At 40.4% G+C, this 20,250-nt stretch overlaps 2 protein-coding genes across 5 annotated transcripts in view; one reads left to right on the plus strand and one right to left on the minus strand.

Annotated features, from left to right (window-relative positions):
- cep85l (centrosomal protein 85L) overlaps positions 1–20,250 on the minus strand; it is a 42,857-nt gene that overhangs the window by 1,900 nt on the left and 20,707 nt on the right. For all 3 annotated transcript variants that reach the window (XM_079474858.1, XM_079474859.1, XM_079474860.1), the window contains 10 exons: positions 18,776–19,491; positions 5,736–5,818; positions 4,240–4,357; positions 3,229–3,426; positions 2,774–2,926; positions 2,465–2,619; positions 2,196–2,313; positions 2,058–2,108; positions 1,775–1,882; positions 945–1,125 (listed from right to left, as the gene is read on the minus strand). In XM_079474858.1, the coding sequence (XP_079330984.1) occupies positions 945–1,125; positions 1,775–1,882; positions 2,058–2,108; positions 2,196–2,313; positions 2,465–2,619; positions 2,774–2,926; positions 3,229–3,426; positions 4,240–4,357; positions 5,736–5,818; positions 18,776–19,491 (1,881 nt within the window). The remainder of the gene's footprint in view (positions 1–944; positions 1,126–1,774; positions 1,883–2,057; positions 2,109–2,195; positions 2,314–2,464; positions 2,620–2,773; positions 2,927–3,228; positions 3,427–4,239; positions 4,358–5,735; positions 5,819–18,775; positions 19,492–20,250) is intronic.
- Positions 10,198–18,072, plus strand: pln1 (phospholamban 1). 2 transcript variants are annotated; one of them, XR_013787664.1, is made up of 3 exons: positions 10,198–10,291; positions 15,132–15,213; positions 16,978–17,116. XR_013787664.1 is itself a non-coding variant. In XM_079474866.1 (3 exons), the coding sequence occupies exons 2-3, from the start codon at positions 15,294–15,296 to the stop codon at positions 16,994–16,996; spliced, it is 174 nt and encodes a 57-aa protein (XP_079330992.1). In that variant the 5' UTR covers positions 10,198–10,291; positions 15,132–15,293; the 3' UTR covers positions 16,997–18,072. The 2 variants fall into 2 exon arrangements, 1 of the variants encoding a protein (XP_079330992.1); XM_079474866.1 differs by having other exon boundaries at positions 15,132–15,448; positions 16,978–18,072.

Consider the following 20,250-nt stretch of genomic DNA (forward strand, 5'->3'; position numbering starts at 1 on the left):
TATAAGTACATTTTTGTTTACTTAAACATTCGCTTTTTCTTATGTTTTCCACTTTTTTTTATTTTATATTTCAAGTATTTGGCACATTCTATAAAGGTAAAACAGATTTCATTTTATTCCAAGCGCATACCTTTGTTTAACCAAGACAATCCTCAATTTCAGGCCAAATTTCTTTATTTATAAAAGCTTTTGAAAATAAGAAGCATTTTTCCCATAGAATTAAAATTAGTGGATCGCCAAGTTTTAATTACTTCAGGACCCCATCACTCACATTTTCTACCCAATAAAATATTCTAGAGCTTGGCCTAACTAAAAAACAATGATATTCAATATAAAAATCAAATCAAAAAATTCTTTGTTTCGTCTAATTCTAAACTGTCATCTTGAGGTGCTCTTGGAAGGTTGTTAAGGCCCCTAAATCCTTAAAATAATAGTTTTGTGGCATTTAAAAGTACTGTTAAAACAGGTTAGCTCATGGTCTGTCCTTCAGACTGATGGTTGACCTTCATATGTCTTTATTGTTCAGTGGTGTGTGTTCGCAGTTCTTCTGGGGTTTGTGTAATTTCCTGATGTTGTTTGTTTTTGAGAGTCTGAAGGTCACGGCACAAGAGCTCTTTACAGACAGACAGCGAGAGAGAGAAATGGACGGATGGGCGGAGATACCACTGTCATTTAGTGCTTTACAGAGTAAAACACCTCTGAGAAAACACAAGCAGACTGTGCCACAGTGAAACCAAATATATACAGCCATTTACATTAAGCAGACACCTTTATCCAAAGCGACCTGCAACTCAGGTTGACAACATTTTCACATGTACTATTAAATGGAAATGTAGAATAGTCCCTTTATTTTTTCCGTGGATGTATATACACTCAAGTGAATATTTATGTGCACTAAGGATGTGTTGCTTCATCTCCTTAAAATGTGATATAAATATATTTACATTTGATGCCAAGAAGCAGAGCCAGGTTGGGTTCTTTTCCTTGAGCTCTTTGGGTGAGAACACTACAGAGACCCTTGAGATCCAGCAGACACAGAGACATCTCCTTCAACAGCGGCCCGGCCTCCTTCAGACAGGACACGGGAGCCACGTTCAATGAATCCTCATTTGTCCGCCTTCGGTCCTGTGAAAACAATCACATGCAGAACAATGCTTATACGACTCCTCCTCACGTGAGACACGAGAAGAGCTTTGAAACCAATCCTCAAGACAGAAAGCGTGGCTTAAGTCACTTCACATTTTAAGCAGCTTTGCATGGACCTATCAGGAAACTGTAATGATGATTAAGCTTTCTGTGTGTTTGGCCTGATACAGATTTCATTCAGATAGGAGAGATCATTTTGTATAAATACTTCAATTATAGAAAATAGATGTACAGCATGTCTGCTGATTTGTGTGTCAAATATTACGAGGAAACTCCAGATGGAGGCCGTAGCAGAAAAATCCTTCTGTTTGTCACAGACGTGTAACATCCATCTCCACAGTCACCGTGAAACTACGGCTTTATCGCCGACCACATCTCTGTGAAAACTGCCGCTCTGTCTCATCTTCAGACGGCTCTCTGAAAAGCCACGTCTTGCATTCTACTAGCGCGCTGAAGGCCGGCCGCTTATTCATGATGCTATGAACAACAGGAGGAACGAGGACTTGCATTTACCTCCAAACCTTCTACTCTCTTTAAAGACCCAGCAACCTCCTAAAATGGCATTTAAACCTGCAAGGTCAAAGCGGCTTGCGATGTGAGATGGATGACACTTCAGAGATTGCCGTACCTGCTGAAGGCTGGTGGAGAGGTTTTCCAGCTCCTCCTCGCGCTCCACGAGCTGTTTCCGGAGCTCTTGTGTTATCCCTCTCTCCCTCTGCAATCTCTTCTCCAGCGACTGCCAAAAAGACGGCACTTTAAGCATCTCAACTGAACCCCCGGCTCGCCTCACATGATTACTCAACGTGAGCATCGCCGGACGTACACCGTCCCATGATCCCAAAATAAGAGCGACGGATTTAAGCCGCATGATGCAAATCAGACCCCTGACACAAAAAGATGAAAACTCTCACCGTCGACTCCAGAGTGAGCTTCTCCACCTGCTGCTTCTGGTTGTCGATTAGCTGAAAGGAAAGAAGACGCAAATGGAATTAACCGTGTACGATTGTGTGAGATTGAGTGTCCGGAAGTGCATTGTGGGAAATGTGTACCATGCTGTTTTGGCTCTGTTGGTCTAGCAAGCGAGTGTTCTCTCTCTCCAGCTGCTTCAGGTCCAGCATGGGCAGCCGTACGCCGTCCTCCAAACACTTCTCCACTTTTTCTTGGAGGCTACAGGCAAACATGTGATTGTCGGTAAGAAAGCAAAAGTATACATCAAAGCGAATCGCTACTGTTTGACATTTGATGGATCTGAGGTGTTGACCTCAGCTTCTCTGTGATTTAGTATGACTACATGAGTTGTTTTATTCATTTCTTTTACCTCTGAACAGCAGCCATGAGCTCTTTCTCCCTCTTGGATTGAGTCTCTATGAGGGCGTCTTTCTCCTCCAGCCGGGCTCGGTTCTCTTCCAGGTTCTTTTCCAGCCGGGCGATGGTGTCCTCCAACGCTCCAGCCTTTCCCTGCACCTCTTCCAACTGGAAGGCACAACACAGAGCGAGATGGGTTGAGTATATTTATACATAAAACTTCATTTATTTGACTTATGGGTGGTTTTGTCGTACGCATCTTCGCGACACAAGTCAACTGTGATCTCACATCAGCTAGGACAGGAAGGAGAACGTCACGTACCTGCTGAGCCTGCGTCTGGACCTCATCCAGCGAGGGAAGGTCTGCCAGGTATTTCTCCAGCGTCTCGATGCGTTGTTGCTTCTCTTGATTCTGCTCCTGCTCGCGCTGGCATTTCTTCTTCAGACTGCTGATGTAGCGGTCGCGGGTTTTCATCTGAGCGGAAGCACAAAGCGTCTTATTAGCATCGACGGGGGAGTGGAACACGGTCCTTTAACCTTTAAACTGCTTTGTTTCAAAACCGTCCCTGCGGAGGCAGCGTTTCAAGACACGATCGAGCTAGTTGACAGGGAATTTCTAAGAGGGCATCACGGGTCTCTTTATATTTCACAGAGATGGCAATCCCATCATGCACTGCAGCCAGCTCAATGACACATCAAAGACAAAAAACGAAGCAGAAAGAAAACCTAATATAATCAAATATAATTCTTAGTTTATTCCTATCAAACACTTCTCACCTTCTCCTCCAGTTTCTTGATGTCTTCTGTGTACTTCTGTGAGTTCTGTTTGAGAAACTCGCTGAGGTGAATGACCTCCAGCTCCGCCGTGGCTAATTTCCGGCCCAGTCCGCTGTTCTCACAACACATCGGACTCACACGCTCGGGCAGCTGAGATTTTGGACTTTGACTGGATACGGGACTGTCGTACGGAGAGTCCTAGAAAAGAGAACCAGTAGCACAGGTACTGAGAACTACATACTTTTATAATAGACTAGGTGGTCGGCTGGTTAGTCTTAAGAGGACAGTTCACCCCAAAATTGAATTTCTGTTATCGTTTACTCCCCCAAATCTGTGTACATTTCTTTGTTCTGTTGAACACCAAAGAACGTATTCAGAACAATGTAGGAAACCAAACCTTTCTGGGGCACCATTGACTATCATAGTATATTTGTTTTTTACTATGAAAGTCAATGGTGCCCCAGAACTCTCCGGTTACAAACATTCTCTTTTGTGTTGTGGAACATCAAAAGTTGTTGAGTAAATGGTCACATCGTTTTCATTTTAGGGGCGAACTGCCCTTTAAAGTCCAGAATAGGTCAACATACTCCAATCAGAAGAGTATTTTAGGGGGCGTACATGAATGATGTGTTCTTTAAAAACAGCCTGATGGTGTTCAACAGAATGCAGAGGTCTCAAGAGGCATTTTTTTAAAGTTGGCACAACACAACGATCATCCGCATGAGCTAACATTTAAAAATAGTGCAGACCGTGCAGTCCTTCAGTCAGGCGAATGACGGATTTCAAACATACATCAATAACTTGAATTTACTTATGTTATTCCAAACTTTTTTCTGCAGAACAGAGATTTGTTTTAAGAATGCGATAACCAAACAACACCGGAACCCCACTGGCTTTCATTGTTCCGATTTTCATTATACAGGTTTGGAAGGAGGCTAAATGATGCAGAATTTTCATTTTTGGGTGAACTATTCCCTTTATTTATCGTTATTTTGTTATAAACAGACATACCTTGGCTTTGAGCAGATATGAGTCATCATAGCGCCCCCTCTGGTTCTGGAGGACTTGTTGCGCCCGTAACTCATTTTCCCTGATCCTGGCATGAAGCTGAAGGATTTGTTGCTTTTGCCTACAATTCAACAAAAAATGCAAATCATAATGATCAGAAAGTGATTCATTTGATCAATATTCAATCTGTATTCCCAGTATTCCTACGGAACGCTTAACAACACAAAGAAAAAAGGAAAATCCTTTTTATGAAATAAAGACATGGCCGCTGGAGGCTGTTAATATGATGTGGCAGACAGATTTGCTTTAGTAAGAAATGTTTTCACATATATAACGCTCTAAAGCGTGCTTCTTGTACTTGGATTGGACGTGTTCTGCCTTTCAGCAAAATAAGACAGGCATTGCTGTTAAACATTAGTAGATCAAGTCAAGAATACTAAACACAAACAGGATCAGAGAATTGAACCACAGTGCCACCTTGTGGCATATCTTCAGCTGTCAAACACATTTAAATGTAAATGTAAACAAACAGGCAGAGACAAAAAGACGCTTGTCTTTTTCAAGAGCAGGGAAACAATATTTCATCCTTAATGCATCTGGCACTGCTCACAGCTGGATGTTTTTCTGCACACTCGTGTGTAATTCTCGGCAGGTGTGACGGCCTGACATTGTGACACGGTGTGTGTACGTGCGAGTCTGTCTTCTGTGTGGCATTCGTGCCACTGCCCCGTCTGCCACAGCTAACCTGAGAGCAAAGCATCATGGGAAGCAGCATTGTGCTATAATTACACCTGCTCAAGGTCACGGCAGTCACTGTGAGGTCACCGTCCAAACCACAGCTGACATCATGTTAAATTATTAAAATAATTTTGTTGCACAACCTACTCTGCCACCCGCCTAGAAACGAGAGCTGATGATGGGAAGAGGTGGAGGACGTGGCTCCATGGCTGAATGTGATCGATCGCATGTCTAACACACAGTTTTGATGTTGATACAATTTGTTTTCCATTTTTTTCCCAAATGTAAACAGCTCAAATGTGTAAATAAGAATGTACTGATGCAAATAAACGTTGTTAATAATAATATAAATAGTTCAGTTAGCCCTCCTCATTAAAAGATCACATTTATACTTTTGCTGGTCGAAAGTGACCAAATCTAATCTGATATTTCACACTGTCAGAGAATGTTTGATTTTGTAATATTTATAGAACAACGATGTATGTCTGCATGAATATAATATAAAGTTATAATATTCATTCAATACATTCAATATACAGTATTATTATTCTATATATTCTTCCTATTCCCATTCATTTCGTCAGGCTGTCGGGAGTAAAATATAATTGAAATGTGTCAAAAGTGCGACCCGTTTTCCTACAATTAAGATAAATAAATGAATGCTAATCATTGCATGACTGCGCAATGTAGCATCAACATTTATACAAATACCGTATGAATATTAATATTTATAAAAACGTCAAATGTCTTTGTTTACTCACCGGTCGATTTCCAGTTCTCTCTGCTTCAGGAGTCCCTCTTTAATTTTAACTAGAGTATTGACGGGCAAAGTCCCACTCAGCGTCTACACAAAACAAGAATCACAGCATTAGAAGAACACTTCATTCAGTACACATGCAGGGTCAAGCTAGTGTGTAGTTCTGATAAACACATCGTAATTATCATACTAGTCTTCATAATCATCAACCGGCGACAAACTGCCCTTCAGCATCATAGTAAACAACTTCAAGAAGACTTTAAACATCTATCACAGATCATTGTACACGTCGTGTACATAGCTCATACTAAAGTAATAAAAACGCTTTATTATGTAAGGTCTTTATGCACTTGAAGACACAGTTACTGTATGTACGTTATATTCCATTTCTGATCCAGCACCTTTACAACCATGTTAAACACATTTAACACTACATGTAGTGTATTTATATTATGTGCGATAAAACACAGTATATATAAAACGGGTTTCAATTTTAAATTATAATGACCTTAATTTTTTGTTAGGGATCACCCACAGATGAAAACATGAGGACGAGATGAGCTATAAATTCATCCGAAGTGGTCGTTGGATGTAAACCAGTAACCCATCAACTCATGCACATCCACTCTTTAAAATAGTCTGTATTGTTTCGCCCACCTCGCCTCTGCGGACTTGAGATGCCGTCAGGCTCAGAAAATGCCCAGCCCATAAATGCCCCACATATCGCTGGCACGCTCCATCCTACAAGCAGGCTTGCCTCTGGAGAGGTTTTGGTCCCACCAGCGAACAGCGTGGTGATAAGAAACAGGTGCCGCGTTCTTTTGCCAGGATATTTTTAACGGCCGACGTGTGGTAAACTCACATACAGTATGAGATGTGTGGTCTGTAAAGACGAAGCAACTACAAAATAAAGCTGGATGGCAGATCACATGACCTGGATTGAATGAACGGAAGTCAACCCGCCCGGTTGATGTATATAAAGATCTGTCTGATATGTGTGTTCAAGCAAGAATAACCATTCTGTCATTTATTCACCTGCATGTCATTCAAAACCGTTTGCAGAACACCAAAGAAGATCATTTGAGAAATGAGAAACGGTTTGGTGGTTCCCTGCCTTCTTCAAAATAACGTCTTTTGTCTTCTGGTCTAGAAAGTCACATGACACGAGGTCGAGTAAATGGTGAAATCATTTTCATTATAGGGTCAACTGTCCCTTTAAATCTGTCAGAACATCCTATACGTCTGCACTGGCTTATATCACCAAACTGTGTCGAGTGCATTTTTATGAGGATGATGATGACAAATGACTAACCAATACAAGAAGATAAGCCCTGATGAAAGCCGACACAGAGAGAGTGTCTGTCCTGCTGGAACGTGGACATCTAATGGAAATAAATGCCCATGTTTTCCCTCATTTTATGCCGTGGCATAAACTAAAAGCTTTATGAGTCAGGGGTTTGTCTAAACGTATTCCTGCTCCTCAATACGCCAGACTCTGGTCTTCTGTTTGTCTCTCTCCACACGACCGTTTAAACAGTCTGAGACACAACAGCTGCTGGAGGAAACCACCACATTCATTACAGCAAACGATGCCGGAAAATGAGAAATGCTGCGACTTAAACTGTTTCTCTGTTCAACCACTATGAATCGGTTAAACAGGTTTTGTGTCCAAACAATTGCAGTCAATAAACGTCATAAAGAACGTCATAAAGTTTGGAATGACATGAGGGTGAGGAAATGATGACAGAACGTTCATTTCAAGGTAAACTAAGCCAAAGAAACGTTTCACTGTTCTTTTTCGTTTTCTCAGTGTATTTGCGAAGTCTCCTCAACTATGACCTCAAAACCAATGAATTCTTTATAACTAATTCTTATATCCATGACTCTTTAAAAATATGGCTTCGCTCGGATGCCCTTGGTGATCAGGATAATCATACATCCACTCCCTAAATTGTATAGAGGATCAGAGTAAAGGTCTGATGGCTTTCAGCAAGGGTACTCCACAGCTATACTCCGTCACACAGCACCGCTAATCTGCTGTCAGTTCGCTGAACTCTATCACACCCCGCCACCGCGTTCTCTCTACAGCCCTCAAGACAGCCGTCCATCAGCTTCCTGACACGCCTGGGCAACAAAGAGGAGACACGGTGGCTGCTTTCGATGGGGTGGTACCCAGAATCGACTGTGATTTGGAACGCAGGGGTAGATTCGACAGTGTGCTGTTTGTGGATCACATGCCAGAGAAAAGGTGTTTGTCAATAACCACCAGCACATAAAACTATGCAAATGCCATGAGATGAGAAAAGTTGGACAATTGTCTCACAATAAAAAGCCTTAATGTTAATACATTATGTAACAAAGAAATTGCATTTATTTAGACTTCAAAAGGAGAGAAAAACAAGTCCAAATATTCATTTAAGCAGCATTCCAGTCCAGCGTCTGTTGAATTTCAATAAAACCAAACCTCAGGAGTGACAAAGTCCTTCAACAGCAATGTGAAAGACTGACAGCACGACAAGGTACAAGAAGATCAAATAAAACTACATACACGTACAGCTACTACTGCTTTATTGCTTAAATGCGAGTGTGAATTTGTTTTCTTTGCAGTAAGGTCTGAAAAATACAAAGCATGTTTTCTGCGAATAAATGCAAATAGAAACAATATTATTATTTGAAATTTGGGAGAAAAATTGTTACCAGTTCACAGAATAAAACAAAAGTTTAACCTAAGCCCATACCTATAAATAGTCCATTACTAAAAGCAGAAAAAACTATTTTGAAATGGTCTCTTTTCTTTCCTCGCTGCATGGCGTCTAAAAGTAATGTATTTCGACTATCTAATGACAAATCTTGTAGTGAATACGTGATGAGATACAGTAGATCATTCTAAAAATGTCCCTTACAAATGACATTGAGACCTTAATTTAAACAACAAAAAAAGTGCAGTTGGTTGAAAAAACCTCCAGCGTTTCTTTGCAATTGCTACTTGGTTTTTATCCAATGCAATGCCATTCTGACATTTTCAATTGTAACCCAAGTGTCCAAATAACCCAAAGGCGTCTGTGTGCCCCGCCGACAGCTGTTGGATCCAGAAAGCGAGTGTGCTAAGCTGAACAATGAGGTGAGACCTGGATGTATTGCGCCCAACGAGCAAACCTTCCAGCGTTGGCCAGAGGGCATGACACAGGCGATTGGACGTTGCGTATGCATGCACATGACAACCGGGCTCTAACATGCCATAAACGCTCAGTAAATGAGGTACGGTGAGCAAGGTCACTGGTAAGAACCGACCTCCTGCATTTCAATGAGCTTGTCCATAAAGAACACCATGACCATTCGGTCTCTTTTCACTGTGATTATAAACGCAACTATTCATTGAATCACAGTCATGGCTGTATATGTCTCTTTCTTCTGTGGAACACGATAGAAGATGTTTTGAGAAATGTCTCAGTGGTTTTGCGTCCATACAATGGAGGTCAATGGGGTCCAGTGTTGTTTGGTTACCATTGTTCCTCCAAAATATCTTATACCCAAACACGATATAATGGCGAGTAGATGACTCTTGGCACGCTAGTAGCAAAATCCAGCTATTGAATAAATCTTGTTGTGAAAAGAAATCCTCACAAACTGATAAGCAGCAAGGGTCTTTTTTGTTTTAGTAAAGTGGCTGGCATTAAGAGCTGGGTTTGGGTCAGGAGGTGGCGTGGTGACGGCCTGAACCTCTCAGAGAACACTTATCGCGACGCCCTCTCCGTTCTTCACGTCCACGCTGCTGCCCTTTTCAATAATTCTCTCTAAGAGCTTCCTTGACTCCGGCGAAATGAAGCTCCATATAAGGTATAAGGCCTGTTTTCATCTTAAAATAGATCTCAAACGATGACCAAAAAATGTTCAATTCTGCAGTGAAGTTCCCTGCGCTCCCCGGGGGAAGTTTTAACTACAGGTTAAAGAGGTTCACAGAGGATTATTAGGTTTTATAAGCAATCTTCTCGACGGAATGGGTCATTTAGAGCACACGCTGTTCTGGACACAACATCAATCGAATATCTCTATTAATCCTCCGGCTGTAATCTCCGGTGAGACAGAGAGCCGCTGGGTATAGTTACAAAGTAAATTCAACCCGAGCAGAAACGGAGAAAACAGCTGATGCACAAAATCAACTGAAGCAAATATGGACAGTTTGTGAATATTTCCGTTTTGCCTTTGTTTGTACATTCAGAAGCTATATGAAGAAATACTTTGACTTAATTCCACATCTATTTCACTCAACTTCAAGTGTGCATGTGCTCTACAGTACACAGAACTAGACGGATGGCTCTATTAGAGTCTGAGTTTAGCATGCTATTCATATCTGGGCATAAATCTACATCTAAATAAAAAAAATGAGAGATCAGAGCCCTCCTACGCATCCCGTCCACCCTCCTCATATACTCCGCCCCTTCATTTGTCCTCCCATAAACTTCTGAACCCGCATCACTGACAGACTTTCCTCTTCTCGACGGGAAAAACATAACAACAGGATTGAACCTCAGTACTTCGGCTGTCCATCTTCGGCTTCAGGTACACAACATCTCCTCGTTTCCTTTTTTTCAGGTGATGGATGTGCAAATGATGCATGTAATGTATAAAACGATGCAGTTGTTCGAATTATTAAATGATTTACATTGGATACAATGCATTTAATCCATATCGCTGCAGCTGTGTTTTATAATTATTAGTATTAAAATAACCTTAAGTTTACCAGGAAAAGCACATTGAGATTTAAAATCTCTTTTACAGAGAGTCCTGGCCAGGACTTTTAAAATCTCCACATTTTTTGTCCTAAATCATTATTATTAGTCACCCTTTATGGCTTTCACTGGGTTTTGCAAATATCAAACCAATAAAAAGGAATAAAAAGTGCTTGTCAACACAATATTGAACTATTTCTAAAGTAATGTTTTTTTTCTCATTTCCTGAAAGCATGCATTTTTAGATATAAAAAAATTACCACAATTTCCACATTTTGAAAAAATTCATATAATCAAAGAGGAAAGTAAAACTATTCGACATGAATAAAAATAATACAACTTTGTGATTAACAAATCACTACCGTTTTGTCTACCAAGATCATCTTTACAAATGTAAACAACATTTTTAACTTTTGAAGCCGAAATACAATCGCCAAAAGTAAAAAGCTAACACGATGCTATAAACAGACTACAGACTACAGACGTCACCACCACCAAGCCTCCCACAACTCTTTCAAACTTTATTAAAAACGTGTTCCCTGGTAAGTATTACTCTGTGAATGAATCCCCATCTATGTCCATGTTGCATTATTTGTGAGCTTTATATGCACGATGACGTCTAACCAAAGGAAGGAAGTAGTTGCTTTTAGCAACTTGTTAGCAATCGCCGTTCTTAAGACACAATATCACAAGCGAAGCGGGTTATAATTGGTGTATTTTATGTCATAGAATAAAACGAGAAAATTGATTTTTTTACCACAGACCTTATTTCGGGCAAAAACCAATAAAAAAAACCCCATTGACTTTGGAGCGATGGAATCAGAAGTCCTAAAAATGCTAACTCACTTCTGGGATTTGCATACAAGAATACGTCATCCCTGCGGCTTCCTATTGCTTCATTGAGCCACAGTTTAAGCCCCTCGCAAACATTTTAAACACAGAATTGGTAAAAAATTGTTTAACTCCACAATTAATTCAGTACTTTATACTTTAGAGTCTTCTTTTCAGCAATACATTTCTAACATTTATAGTGTGTTAAAATTCTCTTTACACAGACTTTAAGAATACTAAATATTGTCATCAATTTGATAATTTTGACACAATATTTTCAAAAGAATAAGACTTGAAACATCACTAACAGTGAGTCTAAAGTAATTTACTTTGCAGACACTGTTTCTCTGTTCTGTCTTTACGATAAATGACAACATTCAGCCCTCATTGTGCAATACATCTAATGTACACGAGTAAGAAAGTGTAAAAGATAAAACATCACAGTTTTATAATCAAAATGGACTATTGCGACCCATATAGTATTGCTTACTCCCTTCTGGCTCACATCGCAAGTATTTTATATTCATAACGTTACGCAGTGCTGCATAAAACGTCCAGCATGGAGTGTCACAGATGAATCACAGTTCTCTAGTTTGGGTCTTTTCGTCAAACTTTGTAACTGCTGTTCTGTGTATTTGCCACAAATGGTGACACATTGTCCACCGAACACAAATCGGGCAGTCGTGACCAAACTATACAAACCTTTTCACATTTGCACACAACTGGGAGATAAGACAACGCTTCATTTTGAACACAAATGAGCCAGGTAAACAGCATACAGAAGACAGCAAGCGCACATTTTCTTTACTTCTTTTTGAAATGAGGATGCTTAAAGAAATATTTGATGCTAGGAAGAATTTAAGAGTTGCATAATTGTACACGTGGAATGGGGAAAAAGTCAATATTTCAAAGTATTGCAATAGTTCGCAATCATTATTCTGTCGCTGACAATTTATATTTGTAGTTTTGTGAAAAATGAGACGGACCCCCACAGGCATCATCTTAAAGCCCTGTGAGGCGTCGCCCTGCCAAAAAACTGCACTGCATTGCTTTGTAATGCCATCATGGAAAATTCAGCGAGTGCACTTACTTTGCCCCCAGTGGATTTATTTGTACGGGGAAATTGGCAAAAGATTGTAAAAAATAAACGCACATAAACATTCGCAGGCTTGGGAAAATCTGTGGCCAGCTTTTAAAATCATTTCCTTCTTCGGTCTGATTCCATCTTATTTTTACTCGGATCGTTTTTATTTTTTTCCTCAAAATCTTGGCAACCCAGGCTGTGCACTTTAATGATGTGCTGGTGTTTTTGCCAAATGATGGCCTGAGAGAGATAGAAAAAAACTAATCTAATACCCGAGCACGTGTGCTGAAATATGCTGATGGTTGACCAGCTGTGTCCAACAATCGACTATATTTTTGAATCTATATGAGCATGCTGTGCTTTAGATTCGACGTCAGTACAGACAATTGCAAACGCATGCATTTTTATATTTGCAAACTCTTTTTCGATTAATCTAGCTATTTTTGTCTTATGATAAGAAAAGCATCCCATCAGAGTCAAATCAACTAAAAACCAGCCTAAATATACCGACTTAAGGCAAATCAACTTGTTGTTCATGAAATGTTCTGAAAAATGTTATCGTGAATGACCATATACGAAGAAAGATGATCTGGATGTGTGAAGAGGGCATTGACCCGCTCGATACCCTTCATAGATGTTAATGGCATTATCATTCTCAGTAGTGATGGGGACACGACCCTCGAGCTGTCAATAGGGCGTTGGAATGCTCGCGCCCCGTGGTGTTGACAAACATTTCTCCCGAGCCTGTCGTCACAGACGGAGTGTTAATCTCCACCGAGTCACGTGTGCCCCGTGCCGGGCGCCAGAAAAGACTTCAGACTCGATGATCACTTACTTATGCACTGAAGCTTGTTCTTTACTTACAATGGCCAGATGAACACAAAACCACGTTTGCCACGTTTATATATTATTACATTTAATAAAATTACTTAATATATTTAAAATAAAACACTGCTATATATAAAATTCATTTAATCTGTTTATTCTCAAAAAATCGAAAATAACTGTCAAGAAGAACAAACACAGGTGTATAACCGTACATGTGTGGCATTAACTATCATTCCCCTCCAGCTGATTCTAATCAGACGGTTGATTCGCGTTGTATCATGGGAAATATGAGTGAACGAATCAGAATGCATTGTGGGCAAAAGTAGTGAACAAATGTAGGAAATGAGTTGTTTCCTCAGAATTAGGACAAAACTACAAAATGGCGGACACCTCATATAGTGCACTATATAGGAGATAGTGGGCGAATTCAGACAAAGCTTGTGACTTTTCAAAATCACTTTCAGGGATTAGTTGTATAAAGACACTTTTAACAACATAATGAACCAAATCCACATCTTGTATGGTCATATTTTCATTTAAATCGAAGTCAATATGTTGTCTAACTTACAATCCTCCAATTGTCAACAGAATTTTCAAGTCTCTTAGTAAAAGAGACAAACTTCAACCATAAAGTTGGGCTGTGCAAAACCACATATTTTTGGGGGGTCTTAAAGGAATAGTTCCCTCAAATATTCACCCTTAAGTCATTTTAAACCTGTATGAGTAGAACACAAAGAAAACATTTTGAAGAACATTAGATTTGCAACTAAAAATCTAAATCCTCGAGTCACCTTCATGTCATGTAGGACTGTTTTTGAGAAGATATTTTGAAGAAGTTTGGTCACCAAACAACATTGGAATCCCATTGACTTCCGCTGTATGCACACAAAACCACCGAGACATTACTAAAAATATCTGCTTTTCTGTTCTACAAAAGCAAGTCATATACAAGGCGACATGAGGGTGAATAAATGATGATAGAATATTTGAGCTTGTCCTCGTGACCTTGGCGTAGCTAGTGCAATGGTCACAAGATGAGCGACAAGCACAAGGTGACATTTCCCAAGAACACTAGATTTTCAGCATACAATCATATCCTGTCCTGCAGAAATAGACACGGGCTGCATATCCAAAAACATTCCAGGCCTTCAACAGCCTCTTGGCAATAAGCTGATGGTTAAATAGATTCGGGCACCGTAGGGATTCCGAGTAAGGGCTGGCCACAATTCACTGGAATATTGTGACCATCAAAGGTCATTGCTAAGAATAACGTTTGGTGCGTCCCGAACAGATAACGGCACACAACAGCCCATGAGAATACAGGCCACAGGTGCTTCCGTATAAATGAAATAACTCACGAGATGAAACCGAATTCATCTGTAAACGAAGATCTGTAGAAAGCTCCCTGCAGATTTGAGACAGGATTGAAAAACAGTCTGAAAGCGAGATAAAAAGAGAGATCCTCTAACACAAGACTTATAATCGAGGACACTTCATCTCTCGACAAAACGTGATTTTATCTAATCTTCCCGGTCGTAAATCCTGATTTGGGGTGTTTTGAAACACGTGTAAAATCCTCCCGAAAACCATTTGTTTTGTTTACCCGAAGGCTGATAAATGGAAAGAAATATAAGCTCATTCCTTGCCAGTAAAACAGTCACGTAAAAGTCGCATAATGTGAGACTCTCTATAAAAAGTTTGTTACAAAGAAAGTAAAGTTGGTCAAAATCAAATGCGGATCATTATTATCGAAGGATATTTTATTATAAAAAAGAAACATTGCATTTTTTATTATAAAAGGATCATTATTCGTTTTGATTATTTTAAAACAACAAAATCTCAAACATTTAAACTGCCCAGTAGAATTTTGCAAGACCGCACGTCTGACCACTGTGTGCACACTCATTCACTTCCTTTCTCCCATCAGCACCCGCATCCACGGACTGCCTCTTCCGTCACCACGACAACCGGCGTCTTTCCTCCCGCACGGCTCTCCACTCCATCTTGCGGTACTGCCGTCCCTCCTCTCTCTCTCCTCCGCACCCCTCCCCTCTCTGTGCACTAAGTTTGAGCGTGTCGCCGCTTCAGCATGGAGAAGGTGCAGCACATGACGCGGGCGGCCATGCGGCGGGCGTCCAACATGGAGGTTCCCCAACAGGCCAAGCAAAACATGCAGGATCTCTTCGTCAACTTCTGCCTCATCCTCATCTGCCTGCTTCTCATCTACATCATTGTCTTGCTAATGTGAGCGGGCGGGGACGCTAGCTATTGAGGGCGAATGACTGCATACAGGGGTCAATCACGTTGAGGGATGGGCGGGGCTATTTATCTATCTATTTTACAGAGGGGTTTAAGAGAAGTTTTGAAACTGCATGACTTTTGTCCAAATTAACTGTTTGTAAATAGCACATTTAGAGTAACAGAAAATTTATATTGGCTATAGAATAATGATTGATAGATATATCTTCATATATGCTAATACACTTGAATTATATAAACGGACATAAACTTAAACATCTACGCTGTTTCAAAACATAGTAAACTACCTACCAACCTATTTCAGCAAGTTAGCTTCAATGCATTCTGGGATTGCCTTCTGTGTGATATTTTGCTTTACAATCTGACTTAAACGAGGGCTAGGTCTGTATCCAAAAAAAGCCCTGTTTAACGTACATCGTATAATGTATTTGAGTGCACTAAAATTTAGTGGTGTCTTAAACCATACTGTATACTAAGTGCACTCATTCAATCCCATAATGCACATGGTTGCACCGAAAGAATGACCTTGTCTAGACAGAAGATGGCGTCTGTACCATGTCCGGCACATTAAGTGTCCAAATTCAAGGTCACTTATTTTCATGAATACCTTCAAGTGGACTATTATAACGAAGTATTGAAGTGAATAGTGAACTATTTGGAATACTTTGAGTCAAAAGCGATATCCAAACACACTGCTTCTGTAGACAGCTTACTAGGTTTTATAACAGTGCAATTCAAAAAACACTAAAACATTTTAATATCCGTCTACAAAGTGTTTGTGGATTTTAGTAACCAACAAAACAGCCAATGAGAGGCAGCCTGGCTGATACCCAGTAACAATCTACAACAAATACAAATACCGTCACTAATAAAATAAAAATAAAACAGGGAAATGTTCATGTAGCTTATATCAACTTCACTGGCGTTGGAGATCCAGTATCTGATTCCGGCACAAATGAAAGGGATGGGGGACCTGTGTTCACTGTAAACTGATGCTGCATGCATGTGTCTCCATGTCCTCTCACCACCCCATCCTTGCATGTCACCTGTGGGCCGAGAGATGACGTCTGGCCTTCCTTTATGCACTGTGCCAAACTTTAAGTTCACTTGCTCAATAAACACGACATGATCTGATCACGTGTGCGCGTGGAAAAAGTGTGCTGCTTTTGTGTTGATCTTTCCACTTTACTAATTGAGTTATTCAGATAAAAAGAGAAACAGATTTTTATGATAAAGTGACAGGAAGTAGCTGATTGGGTGAATCTCATGAAACCTGTCATGAACATGTCTCATTTCAAAGGAAAAAATACAATTCTTAGATTCTTCCTGAAACGCAATTTAGTATTGCTCATTATGATAAAAAAAGTTATTATTTCCTATATGCATTTCATGCTTTCATGAGTTTCATACCTCAACAGTCAATAATGAAAAGAACAGCAGCTATTATTATTCTTGAAAAATGTGTTCAAATGATGTTTACTATCAGCTCATATCAGTATGTCAATCATGTTTAGCTCTTTCCACGGCATGTGAGACATCACGGTGCAATGTAACCTGCTCGTCCTCCTCCTCACCGGCGAACCAAGCCCCACCATCACCTTTCCGAAGACACCAGAGGTATCCATAAACCTAAACCGGGATTCTTCAGCCCAGTCATCTCTTCATCTGCTCAGAATGGATCTGACCACTAACCGTGGACTAAACCTGCTGCTCAACTTCCTGCTCATCGTCGTGGCTCTACTGCTCATGCTCATTCTGGTCAAGCTCATGTGACCCAGTTCTGATCGCCAAAATGACCAGCGTTCAGAATAAGGGTACAAGAGAGATGGAATATGTTTTATATTCTCGAAAACCATTTTGAAGGTGCTGTAGGCGATATCAGCCATTTCGCTAACTTCCCTTTCCCTCTCCGAAACCCCCCACACACATTGATTGATAGGATGAGAAAGAATTGCCGGCTAGTTTCTGGCTAAAGCACGTTTACAGAGATAAGTGTGATTCGTCAAGACATCTATTTCAGTGATGTAGAGATGTTTTATGTGTGGTATTACAAAAACACGGCTTCCACACGCGCAGTATTTTCTAGCAGCGTATTGAAAGGCTACAGTAAATTAAAGATTGATTTCCAGCAAATCGCTTTCCAGGGGCAAATAATGCAAAACAGTGATCACGGTCAAAGAAGAACAATTTATATAATATCTATATTTCAGTCGAATTGCTATGACACTGCGCCCTCTTGTGGCAACCGCATTAAAACAACTTGACCAGGATTAAAGTGGATTTATCTCTAAATGGGATGAAATTAACTACAATGTCAAAACTCATGAGGCCTAAAGATCAATGTGACCTCTTTGCTTATATAAGTAAACATGAGCACATCTGCTGAATGTCAATTCAGTCAGGGTTTGTTTTTCACTATGAAAAAATATATAACCTATAGAAGGAATATTATGATAAAAAACACAGTTTTTCTTGTAATATAATATACTACAGTACGCATAGATGTCATTATTATGCCTTAATCACAGTGTTGTGAATATACATTAAGGTAGAAAAGGTTTGTAGTTTTTTATTTTTTCCCCTTTTGATTTAATAAAAGCATCACTTGAGGTGGTGTGGACTGTTGGGTTTCAATATTTGAACAAAGATACTTAAGAATCCAAAATGTTATTTCACATCAGAGGATGTTTTTTGTTTTCTGAAACCCTTAGAGGGGTTTCCCGGACAGAGATTATCTTAAACCAGGACTAGGCCTCGGTTAAATTAGGATACAAAATCAAAACCATAGAAAACACAAAACTGGTGTGCATCTCGAGACAAAACAATCGCACTGATTTATTTTAAGATATGTCAGTGTTAGTTGTTTTCGATCAAGAAACCTCTTACAATTAAGTTAGTCCGGGACTATTCTTAAGCCCTGTCCGGGAAACCGACCCTTTAACACTTAAATTTCCATGTTTAAAGATTTTCAGATCCCAGATTTTCAATGTGGTCCTGGACCCCACTGTATGTGTACATTTTGCATTATTAAAGTGAAGTTGAAATTGAGAGAATGTGTGTTTATAAATTGAAAAGATTGTGACAATCGTGTTTTTGTTGGCTTGATAAGACCTTAACTATTTATTTTCCAGTGTTTCTCCACCAGAGGGCGCTGTGAGCTTACTTTTACAAACCATATCTTCATTCCTTTAATTTGCAAAAACAAAATAATTCTCTTACTGCTCCCATATGTAACCAGGCACATATCAGACAGGCTTTCACATTTTCAATCCTTGCAATCCCTGCATTCGATCGCACTTTCTCTATACTGACCTGTTGGAGCTCTGTGTCCTGTCGTAACCTCTCTCTTTGTTGCTGTTCCTGTTGCCACGTGCCCATCCCGCATCCGTCGGGTCCCGGGCGGTACTCCATCTGCTCGCTCAACCACATCTGAGTTCGTACGGCGGGCTGGATGGGTGATCCTCCCACGGCCTGGTGCCTCAGTGAGGGACTTCTCTGCCCAGGCCCCACCAGACCAATGGTTGGGGTCTTGCTCTCCGGTAAGGCACTATAGGTGAGGTCTAATGTGCTGGGCTTGACCGGAGAAGAACAGGACGAGTCTGTTTTACCCAGGGTATTAGTGCTGCCCAGGTCGTATTTATTTGAAAAGTCTGAGTTGGTGGATAGCTTATGTAAGCTCTGGGAGAGGAAGCTGTCTGAATACAGGGGGTCCTGACGGTAGCCGTACAGCACACCACGATCCAATGAACCGTGCGGGTCCACGCGGTATGAGGCTCTCCCGGAAGGGGTAGCCTTTTCTTGTCCTGTGAGGCGGGTGAGGGAAGACCAACGACGGACCGGCCGGGGGTCTTTCATGTCCAGGGGGCTGTCGAGGGGAGAAGGAAGCTGGCAGCTGCTCCAGGGGCTGGTGGGGACAGAGGGTGCGCTGAGCTTGGAGCTTGAGGGTGATGGCATGACGTGAGCCGTGGGGATGGGACCCTGAGGACGCAGGGGCTGGAAGGACAGCATGCCGCTGGAGCTGGAGTGATCTGAACGGAAAGAGAATGAGAATTTACATTTGGGTATATTAACACACAGAGACGCTGGTTAGTTTCAGTTCTTTTTCTTACAGCTGGTGGTACAGGAAAATAAACATTTATTTGAAATATAAACGCATACAGGATGTCGTCATTTTTTATATTTTAATACACATGGAGAATACAAAGTAAATCAAACATTTAATAAATAAAAACATTCACTATGTTGTATCTAAGCAATTCAACGGATCAAGGAGTACCTCACATATACAATTTATGCTTTTAAATTAGGTTTATTCAAAAATAAATATTCTGACAATTGTATTATTATTATGTCTTTGGGTCTAATAAAAAAACGGCACTGAGGGCAGTTTCACAGAGCAAAAATATTTTGTCTATTTATCTATCATTCTCAATTTGGCTTTTTCAGTCCATCATGCAGCCCGACCAATAACAGCTTTTTATTAGTTTATTTAAAGCCAACCCTTTATTACAAACATAATTGTGTCACTTAGATGCATCATGGAAGTAAAATATGTTTGTAAACCCTGATGCAACAGTATGCCACAAGGGGTGCAATGGGCTTAGTAAAGGATTACAACATATCTGTTAAAACAACAACAACAACTCATGATTCAAACTGGAGTGCAAATCTACTCTTGTTGGGATGCTGGCATCCCATAATGCACCAGGGTTTATAACCTATCCTTCATCCCTTTTTAGAGACAAACCCTGCCAGGCAACACGTCATGATAAACACTGACTAACTTG

Source organism: Barbatula barbatula (genome assembly GCF_947034865.1).
Source record: "Barbatula barbatula genome assembly, chromosome: 15".
Lineage (NCBI taxonomy): Eukaryota > Metazoa > Chordata > Actinopteri > Cypriniformes > Nemacheilidae > Barbatula > Barbatula barbatula.

Bases quoted from the DNA above. Each gene is read 5' to 3' on its own strand.
- pln1 (XM_079474866.1), top strand. From the start codon at position 15,294: ATGGAGAAGGTGCAGCACATGACGCGGGCGGCCATGCGGCGGGCGTCC.